Here is an 11,103-nt window from a genome sequence, read left to right as displayed (position 1 = left end):
ACATAAATAAAAGGTATAACCTTCATTCACACTAAGACTATCATCAATAGTTGAGGTTTTTGAGGAAATTTTATACATGTGATTATGAAAGAGAAGATGGAAGGAGAAGGAAACATGGAGAAAAAAAAAAAGCAAAACAAAATATGAGAAATGAAAAGACAAGAAAAAAGTAAAACATGCAAATTTACGCACTCAATTGGGCAACTTGTTTGGCAGCGCACGTGAGCAGCATGCCAGCATTGGATCTTCTTAAATTTTGATGGTCCCACCATTATGATAAAAACCCTTGTTTTGCAGGAGAATCCCAAATTTTATCTTTCTTCTCATTCTCTCTTCCAACTCAGCATTGTCATTCTAAAAAACTGTGAAAAATCAACTAATGGGGTCTTCCCCATTAGTAATTTTTACACCATTTTTTTTATAGTGAATTTGCCAACATGGGGAGAGAAGGTGAGGGGAGAGAGAGAGAGCGTGAGATCTCCCTACAAGTTTGAAGGGTTTTCAGAGAAGGTGGGGTCCGCCAGTGATAATGAGAGTTGCAATTTTCGCATTTTGATTTTTTTTTTTAAATCCCCCCCCTTTCTCTTTCATAGTCACACATGTAAAATCTCCTCAAAAACGTCACACAATTGAGGATGGCCGGCATACACAATAGTAGATTATTCAGGATTTTGAGACAAACAGCATGAAATAGAGACGGAAGAGAGAGATTGCCCAAGACCCTCTTGCTAATTTGTGGTTTTTGTCAGCTTGTGAGGCCCAACTAGTGGGAGGAGCTTCGCTCGCTTACAGTCGTTGCGTGAAGAACAACCCGCTTCCAATAGGCGCGTTAATTTCCTTTTTTTTTTTTAATTCAACTTTGTTTTGTTTGTCAAAAACTCCTCGAAATCCCACCATTGAGGATGTCTGGATGCCCATTAGATCATCCATATCAATGAAATTTTTTTTATGATTTTTAGAATAGTGCAAAGTAATATGGAGGAAAGAGAAGAAATAGAGAGAATTAATTTGTTCCTCCTGCAAGTCAATGGTCTTTTGTGGACCCAAAAAGAGAGAAGAAAAGGGAGACGAGCCGCTGCTGTGCGGGGTTGTTATGCCGTGGACCCAGGTTGCAAGGTGGACCTGGGTCTACATTCACATACACTATACTCTACATTCACATATACTATACTCTACATTCACAATTTGTAAACTCCACATTCACACATTACAGGATTATATGTTTAGTAACTATACTCTACATTCACATACACTATACTCTACATTCACATACACTATACTCTACATTCACAATTTGTAAACTCCGCATTCACACATTCAAAACTCTATATTCAAAGGCCATATACTCCACATTCACAACTTGAGAACTCCACATTCATACATTACAGGGCTACAAGTTGTTAGAACTTCTTAACTCTATTACAGATTCACACATGCATAACTCTACATTCACGATTTCTATACTCCATATTCACAATTTGAAACCTCCACATTCACACATTTCTGGGCAACTCTACATTCACACAATCATAAATCTACATTCACGATTTCTATACTCTACATTCACACTTTGAAACCTCTACATTCACACATTTTTGGACAATTCTATATTCAACAATATGTTTACTTAAAAAAAAAAAAAAGACAAAAACGACGTAGTTTTGGACCCAAGTCCACCTTGCAAGGTGGACCTGGGTCCACAGCATAATTTGCCTGCTGTGCGCGTTTCGCGCATAGCAAATGTTTACATAGGCGCGTGCACTGCACTTACCCTGTGATGTGTTAAAACTTTTAATTATTTTTATTATTATTATTATTTTGGTTAAAATTAACAGTTTTTTTTTTTTTTTTTTTTTTTCATTTTCCCTCTTATCTCACCTACTTTGGCACATAAAAAACAAAAAAAAACTCAACTAGATGCTCTGATTTTTAAATTTCAATTATTTGCCTATTTTAGTGAAATTCATTCGGCTGCGGCTGGAGTTGAGCCAACTGCCAAACCGCCAGAATAATTGGCGCGCTTTCTCCTCGACGATTCCCATGGAAGTCACTGCCAACAACTTCTTAGTATACCAACGTAGCTGTCGATTGTCGTGTTTCCTAACTCTCTCTGAACACAACTGGATATTGCTGCTAAAGTGCTAATACATACCACTCCAAGCCAAACACTCTCGTCGTCTTCATCGATGGCATCGCTTCGACAAAATCGCCGCTCCCAAATCCGCCACCTTGCTCGATGCCATAGTTCTCATCATATCCTTCTTGTCCCCATTGCCAACACCTCCCAATTAGCCATAAATTTCTGGCCTTTCCGTATAATTATCATCACCGGCTGCATTTCTCAGGCTGGTTCGAGAATTTCTTCAACAAAAACTCGCAATCAGTACTCGAGGGTCGAATTTCTCATGCTGATTTGAGAATTTCTTCAGAAAAACTCATAACCAGTACTCGAGGGTCGAATTTCTCAGGCTGGTTTGAGAATTTCTTGAGCAAAACTCGCAGTCAGTAGTTGAGGGTCGAAAAAAAAATGGAGGATGTGAATATGCCGCGGTATAGTAAGCAAACGCAGGCCCAGATTTCGTCTGCGATGAGGCAAAGAAGAAGCGGTTACGAGCCGTCCGATGCGGAAACGGATTGGCCGGAAAGTCCGGCGCGGGAAACGATAAAAAACGGCGAGGATACCAGCAGTTTTGAAGCTGAAAAAGCTTTCAATCTCAGCCACCGGCACGCGGTGATTCTCCGCCGTGAAACGGCGGCTTCCCCCATTAAAGCTCCTGTACTGACTAGCCCTCCTCGGAGAAGGCCTAGCAAGTCGCCGTATAGACCACGCGCCGCCGTTGACGGTGATGTTCATAATCCCCATAATACCCTTCACCGTAGCTCTAATAGAAATGTTAGCCCTTTTTCTAAATCTGAGAATAGGAGGTGGGCAGGGGGGGAGGGTAATGTTCTTGATAGTGAATTCTTTTCAAAATCTGAACAAAGGAGAAGGAATAATAGAGGGAATGATTTTCTTGAAAATGGAACTGTTTTAAGCCCATATAGAAAGCATCAGAATAATCAAATCAAAGTTAATGAGTTTGGTAGGGCAAATGAGAAATCGAATTTGAGTCGTAGGACTAATTCGGCTCCTAGAGGATCATATTCATACCACAAGTATGATCACAAGGGGGAGAGAATAAGAAAAATGGAGAGGATAACAGCAACACCCTCCCCATTGCCAAGGACCTTAAGGGAAACTCCCACCAAGAACAGACCTTCTGTTGGAGAAATCAATGAAATGGTAGGAAATGCCACGATTTCGACAACTCCTGCCGGGAACAATCCTATGTTTGACAGCACGGGTTCAATCTCCCCGGGCGATATTTTCTTTTCTCGCGAGTATGCAGCTTTCACAATGCAGAAGATTACCTTCCCCAAGACTGGTTTTGCCAGCCCCGTTGACAGCAGATATGGTGCAAGGCCTGTTGTGTTCACTGATAACGGGAATCTTGATTCCCTAGACAGAACAGGTTCTGGAAGGCGGATTTCGTCAAGTAATTCGAATTTGAGCTCTGGTGTGAGTAGGCAGAGTAGTAATCTAAGTGGGAGTACGACCATGAGTGAGAAAAAGTTCGCAGCGAATAGACAAAAGAGTCAACGGGCAGAAGGATTGTTTTCGTGTATCAAGAGGGGATATTGCAGGAGATCAAGTAGAGAGTCTCCAGAGCGAAGGAGACCAGCTGATGAAGCTTTGTTTATCGAGAAGGCGTCTGTAGTTGAGAGCCTGAGACAGTTTTGGGCTGATAAACATCGACCTGTTTCGTTGGATGGATTTAGTTGCCACAAACAAGAAGCTTTGCTACTTAAACGACTAGTAAGTGTATCATCATAGGTTTTCTTTGATTCATTGGTTACTCGGTCTAGTAGTCTAGTATTATGTTCCACTCATTTCATTATCTTATTTTCTTGTTTTAGGCAGCTGATGAAACGTTATCGCACATCTTGCTCAAGGGACCTCCAGGTTCTGGGAAGAAAACATTAGCGATGGCTCTTCTACACGAAGTCTACGGGGATTCCATTAGCAATGTATGTATGTTCTCTTATCTGACATTGAAGGTAGAGTCTCGGGTGCTTTACTTGACACACTCCCTCTCTCCTTTTATTTCCTGCAGATATCACACGATGTGAGATACTTCTACGTTCAGGTACCCAGAAATCAAATGCTTCAATTCACTTTTTTACTTTTTCCTGTCTGAAAACTGTATAAATCTCGAACTTTTTTCTCCCCCGCACCCCTTGCAAATCAGTAGTTAGTGTATTCAATTCATACGTTTTTAGTTTTGTTTACCCGTCTTCTTTGTTAACTCTGCACTTAGCTTGGCGATTGAAAACTGGGAATTGATTTTTTGCTTAATTTGGCAAAAGGCTTCCAAATTGATTTGTTGTTTATAATTATCATAAAGGTTATGCTGAATAGAGATATACCAACTGAATTAATTCTTAAATTACCGCCTTTTATGCCATTGCTTATAGGAAACTAATAAGCCAGTGCAAGTAGTTGTTCCTGTAACCTCGAGTCCTCACCACGTTGAGCTCAATGTTCATTTGGAGCGTAATTCTAGATATGCGTTAATGGCTTTAGTCAAGAATATTAGCACTGAATATGCAGCTATCCCGGAGATCAGCAAGGCTAACATGAAGGCAGATTATAAAGGTTTACACTTTACATCCATGGATGGATATTAGTAGCCTATCAAAGATAGCACCGCTTTTTTCTAGAGCTAATAATTTTATTTTCTCGTTTTAAATCACAGTACTTGTTCTTTATGATGTGGATAAGGCCACGGAGAACATACAGCACTTAATAAAATGGATCATGGATTGTTATTCGGACTCTTGCAAGCTTGTTCTATGCTGTGAAGATGACACGACCATTGTTGAATCAGTAAAGAACAGCTGTAAAGTTGTTAAGGTTGAAGCTCCCGTGACTCATGAAGTAAGCATGCCAGTTCAATTGCCCGTAGGATTCGATAGATTTAGTTAGTATTGAATTTGTTTTTGCATCAACACTAGGAATATCAGTTATTATGTTTTTTTTTTCTTTGTACTGGTTAGGTCATGGAAGTTCTGATTCAGATTGCGAGAAAAGAAGGTCTTGAACTACCCATGAGCTTTGCTGCTAAGATAGCGGCCAAATCAAAGCAAAACCTGAGCCAAGCAATTATGGCTCTTGAAGCCTGCAATGCACACAAGTAAGCATATATAGTAATGTTTGAAAGGTTATGTTCATTACACTTATTTGCCTTACTGATGAGATAACCCGCCTTACAGTTATCCTTTCACCGAGGACCAACCAATTCCACTGGGATGGGAATTGGCCGTACTAGAAATGGCTGCAGAAATTCTTGCCGATCCTTCACCTAAAAGGTAAAATGTCTTTTTTTTACTCTTGTCCTTGTAATGTTGTGAAAAAAGGAGGAATTTGGTGTGCATTTACTTATCTATTAGTCTAGATCAGGAATCATTCATCACAATGAGAACGTCTCGTCTCTGTAGAGATTTTATTTATGGATCGTTTTGCTAGAACTTATGAATCATAACAGCAATAGTTAACGGGCAAGGGCTGTAATACTAGATCGGGGTGTCTTTTCATATCACATTCTTGAGTAGCTTCGAGTAAACATCAAGATTAAAGGTAGATTTTTGTGTTCCATCAGAGTGTTTAGCATTCGGGGAAAGCTCCAAAAACTTTTGCTGGAGTTTGTGCACCCAAAGTTGATTCTGCTGGTAAACTAAATTTAACTTTGAAAAATGGTTCTAAATGAATCTAAGAGTTGTTTTCTAAGTGACTCCATAATCCTGCAGAAGCTAGTTGAACAATTTCTAAGAAGGATTGATCCTAGTTTGAGAAGACAAGTTTATTACTGGAATGCATATTATGTAAGCCTTCCTCTAACTTAATATGTGCCCCCTGCCCCACCCCCACCCTCACCCCCTTTAACGAAGGAATAAACCCCATGTCTATCTGCAGGAGAAACGACTGCCAACCGGAACAAGTGCTTTACTGAAATTAGAAGGTAAACTGATTTAGTTGCTTGCATGTTCAGGCATCATCCCCCATACTCTAACATGATCATGTTGCGTGACAATCCCAGCCAAGTTGGTCAAAATGTTGACTTGGTAACCCTAAGGTTACAGGTTCGACTCCCTGTGGATAAGCCTATTAGCCTTCTTAATTTGAGCCAGTCAGCTATGGACAACCTAGGCTGGTTTACCTTCTGGTGGTTCTTTGCCGACTAGGGTCAAAAGGCGGGATTTACCAGGGTGGGCAACCCTAGCCAAGTTGGTTAGGTTGTTGACTTGGCAAACATAATGTTACAAGTGGGAGTGACCTATTGGCTTTCTTGGTTTGAGCCGGTCAGCTAAGGGCAACTTGGGTTGGTTTACCTCATTGTGGTCCTTTGTCGGTTAGGGTCACAAGGCGCGGTTTACCCAATACACACCCTAGGAGACAACCCCAGTCAAGTTGGTCAGTCTGTTGACTTGCGAACCACAAGGTTTAGCTATGAATAACCTAGACTAGCTGGTTTACCTCCTTGTGGTCTTTGCTGGCTAGGAACACAATACGGGATTTACCTAATGTACAACAAAACATGATCATATTGTTGAGTTCTGAGCTGACAAGGTAACTCATTTTGCTTACCATTGCAGAATTTGTGGCCAAATTTATGAGCATATACAGAAAAAGCTGTGGGAGTCAATATGCCCAATAGTACATAGAGGAAAGATGCAGTGCAGGGAAATAATGGCTGGATGCCTTCATCAGCTCCACCCCATTTCTCCTGTGAGAGTTGCTGTTGTCTGATTGATGTTAAAAAGAATCCAGAATGCAGCATCAGATCAGATTGAATACAGATTCTAAGTACACATCCATCTTAAGATGTTTCTTCCCTTCTTTTCCTTGTTGAGATGTGGCAGAGCATATTTGAGGGAAAATGTATGTGGAATTGCATAACATATAAATCCATTGGTGTTCAATAGGAGCTTTTCAAAGGTTTGAGGTTTTGGTCTAATAATAACACCTTCCTATATTTATAACATCTAATTTAGAATGCGCTTTCATTGAATCCTGATGGAGAAAATTGACCTGAGTGTTCGAATTAATTAAACGAATAAGAAATTAAGGATAGATAAAAAAAAAATGAAAGAAAAGACAATATGTTCAAAGGAATAACGTATTTTGCTATTGAAATGTTTAGATATTACAATGGAATTGTTAGGATGAGACAAAATGTGTCATAAATTAGACAATAAATTAATTAGTTATACTCACCTTTCAATAGCCTCTGTCCAAATTGGGCACCTCCTGCAATTTGGTCCTGGAAATGATTTAATTGAAGAAATTTTAAACAATAAAATTGGTTGAAATTGAAATTAAGGATTACATCGTAAGTTGAGAAATAATTGATGGAAATAAATATTGATTTCTCCGAAACAAATATAAGTAATTTTCAGGCTGCTAAAATGTTTGGCGCGAATAAGAACATGCAATGATTAAACAACATTAATCAAAAAAACATTAATCAAGATTCAAGACGATGCTTTGGAATATTCTTTTTAATTCCCAGAATCTCATTTTAGCAAGCAAAATAAGTGGCAGTTTACTTTTCTAACAAAATTATGTATGCCGTGGCAACATGATCACCGTGGATCCAAAGTATGCTGACAATCCAACGGCTCGAATTAACTTCAGTCCAAAAATGTGAAGGGACAAACACCATAATATTCGTTCGTCATCACTATACACTCCCAAAAAAAGCAAAGCAAAGCAAAGCAAAGAGGTGGCAGCAGAGAGCTCTCCACCACCACCTCACAACGCCAATCGGAACGCAAAACTCTGATTTTTCAGTAAGCTTTTTTTCCCCTTCAATTACTCCATTAATGGTTTCTTGTTAGCTTCTTTAATATGCTTCCTTCCATGTTCAGCTTTCCAGCAATTTCATGGATACTCCTTTAATTCTTCAAATTTTACTGAAATAATCTTCTTCCTGAGATGCCATTTTTCACTCTTGCTTTTGGGTTTTTGCGAAATATTTGTAGTGTTTGTTGATATGAACTCTTTTCTCTATGTATTGATCATGTGACCATTATTATTATTATTATTATTATTATTATAAGTGACCACCACTTGAGGGTTAGGCACTGTAAACCCTGCTTTGTGACCCTATCTTGTATAGAAATATAAGCTAGTTTAGGTTGTTCATAGCTGATTAGCAGAGAATACGAGGTAAACTAACTTATTTTGCCCATAGTTGATCGGCTCAAACCAAGGTGTCCATTGGACGCTCCTATTGGGACTTGGGAGTCAACTTGTAATCTTGTAACCTTGTGGTTACCAGGTCAATAACCTGACTAACTTGGCTTAAGTTGCATTATTTGTTTGTATGTATGTTGATGGTAATGATTTTGGTTCCTAGCTAGCTCTTTGCTTATGTTGTTGTTGTGTTGATGAAGCTTCTTGAGTTGAAAATGGCTGAGATCCATTCCCAAGGCAGTGGAAGAAACTCTCATACTGTTCTCAATGAGAGGATTCTCTCCTCTATGTCAAGAAGAACTGTGGCTGCCCACCCCTGGCATGACTTAGAGATTGGTAATAGTTTCTACTGTTTCAGTATATGGCATTGTCATTTGGAGTCTTGACTGTTCTTTGTTTCAGTATATCTGTGTGTTTCATAGTTCATAATTCATGGTTGATGCTTGCAGGGCCTGGTGCACCAGCTGTGTTCAACTGTGTAAGTGCTTATGCAAAACATACATTATATATAATATATTCTATTACTAAGATCGGGGGCAGGATCACATGAGAACTGCGAATTGCACAATCAGGCATTACTAGATGTGCAATCGTAGCCAAGACCTTGTGGTCTAGTGGCACCCGATTGCACTCCCATATGGAAAGGGGTGGGTTCGAGCCTCAGTGGAGGCGATATTGACTCTTTGTGCTTCAGTCGGTTGAGAAAGTAGTTATGAACAAATATTGCATTGTAACAAAGTCAGTAGTAATCTTTTGGATAATAGTTTTGAAATGCATAATGCATAATCAGTTATCTGCAAATGCACAACAAGTCATTACAAGATACACAATACTACAATAGGTAGTTCACAGGAAGGGTAGTACTCGTTGGATGGAGATAATGCATTGCTGAGAAAGAACATTACGGTATGCTGCAAATGTATTGCCGGGGCTAAACTCGTTATTTGTGAGGCAGGTGGTTGAAATTGGAAAAGGGAGCAAAGTTAAGTATGAACTTGACAAAGCAAGTGGCCTCATAAAAGTGCGGTTTTGTTCTCATCTTTTATCCACTTTTTCCCCCTCGATTTAACGCAATCTCCCACTGCTATTGCCTGATGAACAACTTCTGTCTGTAGGTTGATCGGATTCTTTACTCCTCGGTTGTTTATCCTCATAACTATGGTTTCATCCCGAGAACCATTTGCGAAGATAGTGATCCAATGGACGTCTTGATACTGATGCAGGTATTGTATATTTTTTAAAACGAATTCGCCTTTTTTTGCGTTTTTAAGTTTTAAGTTTTAACTACTAACTCGTCCCTCCTCCTAGGAACCTGTCCTGCCTGGTACATTTCTTCGTGCTCGTGCTATTGGACTCATGCCTATGATTGATCAGGTCGTTTTCTCATTTAAGTCATCAAGCACTTTCTTGATTAGGCCAATGTTTGAGGATTGCTGTTCCTCAAACATTTTGTTTCGATTCATGAAAACCGGTATCTGTCTAAGCCTATGATTTCTCGTAATGATTAATAAGCAAGCAATATTCACCAAGAATCAGAGCAATTGCAGAAAAGTTTAGTAGCTATTGGTGATTCTATAAGCATAACCATTCACTTTGTGAACAATCTTCAACTATATCCTTTCTGCTAAAATTTGGATTGCCAACGAGAAACCTTTACAGGGCGAAAGGGATGACAAGATAATAGCAGTGTGTGCTGATGATCCCGAGTTTCGTCATTACCAGGACATCAAAGAACTTCCTCCACACCGCCTTGCTGAGATTCGCCGCTTCTTTGAAGACTGTATCCACTCGTTACTAATTTCTGCTTATGATATGTATATTCAATTCCCTGCATATATTATTCATTGCCCGCCTTCCTTACTATGGATCAACCAATAGACAAAAAGAACGAGAACAAATCCGTTGCAGTTGAAGACTTCCTGCCTGCAGATTCTGCAGTCGATGCTATCAAGTACTCCATGTAAGACGACCCCGAGCACCCCAAAACGCCTAAACAACAGAGCTGGCATTCCTGACTGGGATTCTGTTTTGTGATTGCAGGGATCTGTATGCTTCGTATATTGTGGAAAGCTTGAGGCAGTGAGCTGCATTGCCTTGTCGAAGCACGAAACGAATTATTCGATGAACAGCTGGTTCATAATTCTATGGAAAGCTGATAGGGTCTTTATGAGTTCTGAATTTCATGCCCTGTCTGAACTTCACGTATGAACCATGTTTGTCTTTATTAAGATGAATTATGTATCATGCTTGTGTGCACAATGTGTGAAAATGACACAATATTAGTGTCCCAAGTTTAAATAATTATTATGATTATTTATATAAGAGCATTCCCAATAGTCAAGTTTTTTGCTTCCTAAATTGGAGAGTGGAAAGAGGAGAGAGCAGAAGAAAATGAAAAAAATAGTAGTTGTTTATGCGCCCAATAGGAGTGTGCACTTGCTACAAGTTCACAAAACGCCCGCCGATAGTACATAAAAATGTATATTGCATTAATGGTTCACACAATAATATGCGGAAATCAATGAAAGGTGAAATGTATTAATAACACTTATAATAATAGGTAAATATGTTACTTAATTAAGTGAAGATAAATCTATTAATTTTTTTGAAAGCGACAAATCTATTAATAAAATGTGTAATGCATGATATACTGACTCTGATACAATTTAACACATCCATTTATATGGGAGTGTAATCAGGTATCACTAGACCACAATGTCGAGAATAAAACTTACATTTACACAAAGTTTTTAGATTTAGATAATTAATCATACATGGGATTAATTAATTTTATCATAAATTAACTA

At 39.0% G+C, this 11,103-nt stretch overlaps 2 protein-coding genes across 4 annotated transcripts; both read left to right on the top strand.

The window, feature by feature from the left end:
- Window positions 1-2,000: 2,000 nt before the first annotated feature.
- LOC115998677 lies at window positions 2,001-7,080 on the top strand. 3 transcript variants are annotated; one of them, XM_031238302.1, is made up of 11 exons: window positions 2,002-3,856; window positions 3,958-4,068; window positions 4,155-4,187; window positions 4,516-4,696; window positions 4,797-4,978; window positions 5,098-5,234; window positions 5,314-5,409; window positions 5,700-5,769; window positions 5,848-5,922; window positions 6,014-6,059; window positions 6,694-7,080. In XM_031238302.1, exons 1-11 carry the CDS (start codon window positions 2,528-2,530, stop codon window positions 6,753-6,755), a joined length of 2,322 nt encoding a protein of 773 aa, XP_031094162.1. In that variant the 5' UTR covers window positions 2,002-2,527; the 3' UTR covers window positions 6,756-7,080. The 3 variants fall into 3 exon arrangements, 2 of the variants coding, with proteins under 2 accessions (XP_031094163.1, XP_031094162.1); XR_004093944.1 differs by lacking the exon at window positions 5,700-5,769 and having other exon boundaries at window positions 2,001-3,856; window positions 6,694-6,719; XM_031238303.1 differs by lacking the exons at window positions 5,700-5,769; window positions 5,848-5,922; window positions 6,014-6,059 and having other exon boundaries at window positions 2,001-3,856.
- Window positions 7,081-7,669: 589 nt separating this feature from the next.
- Window positions 7,670-10,630, top strand: LOC115999727 (soluble inorganic pyrophosphatase PPA1-like). Its single transcript, XM_031239620.1, has 9 exons — window positions 7,670-7,890; window positions 8,497-8,632; window positions 8,746-8,774; window positions 9,252-9,317; window positions 9,412-9,519; window positions 9,605-9,670; window positions 9,956-10,076; window positions 10,175-10,256; window positions 10,337-10,630. Exons 1-9 carry the CDS (start codon window positions 7,702-7,704, stop codon window positions 10,377-10,379), a joined length of 840 nt encoding a protein of 279 aa, XP_031095480.1. The 5' UTR covers window positions 7,670-7,701; the 3' UTR covers window positions 10,380-10,630.
- Window positions 10,631-11,103: the final 473 nt, after the last annotated feature.

This window comes from Ipomoea triloba, chromosome 12 (assembly GCF_003576645.1).
Source record: "Ipomoea triloba cultivar NCNSP0323 chromosome 12, ASM357664v1".
Classification (NCBI taxonomy): domain Eukaryota; kingdom Viridiplantae; phylum Streptophyta; class Magnoliopsida; order Solanales; family Convolvulaceae; genus Ipomoea; species Ipomoea triloba.
Note: the sequence above shows the minus strand (reverse complement) of the source record. Positions and strands in the feature narration are given on the sequence as shown.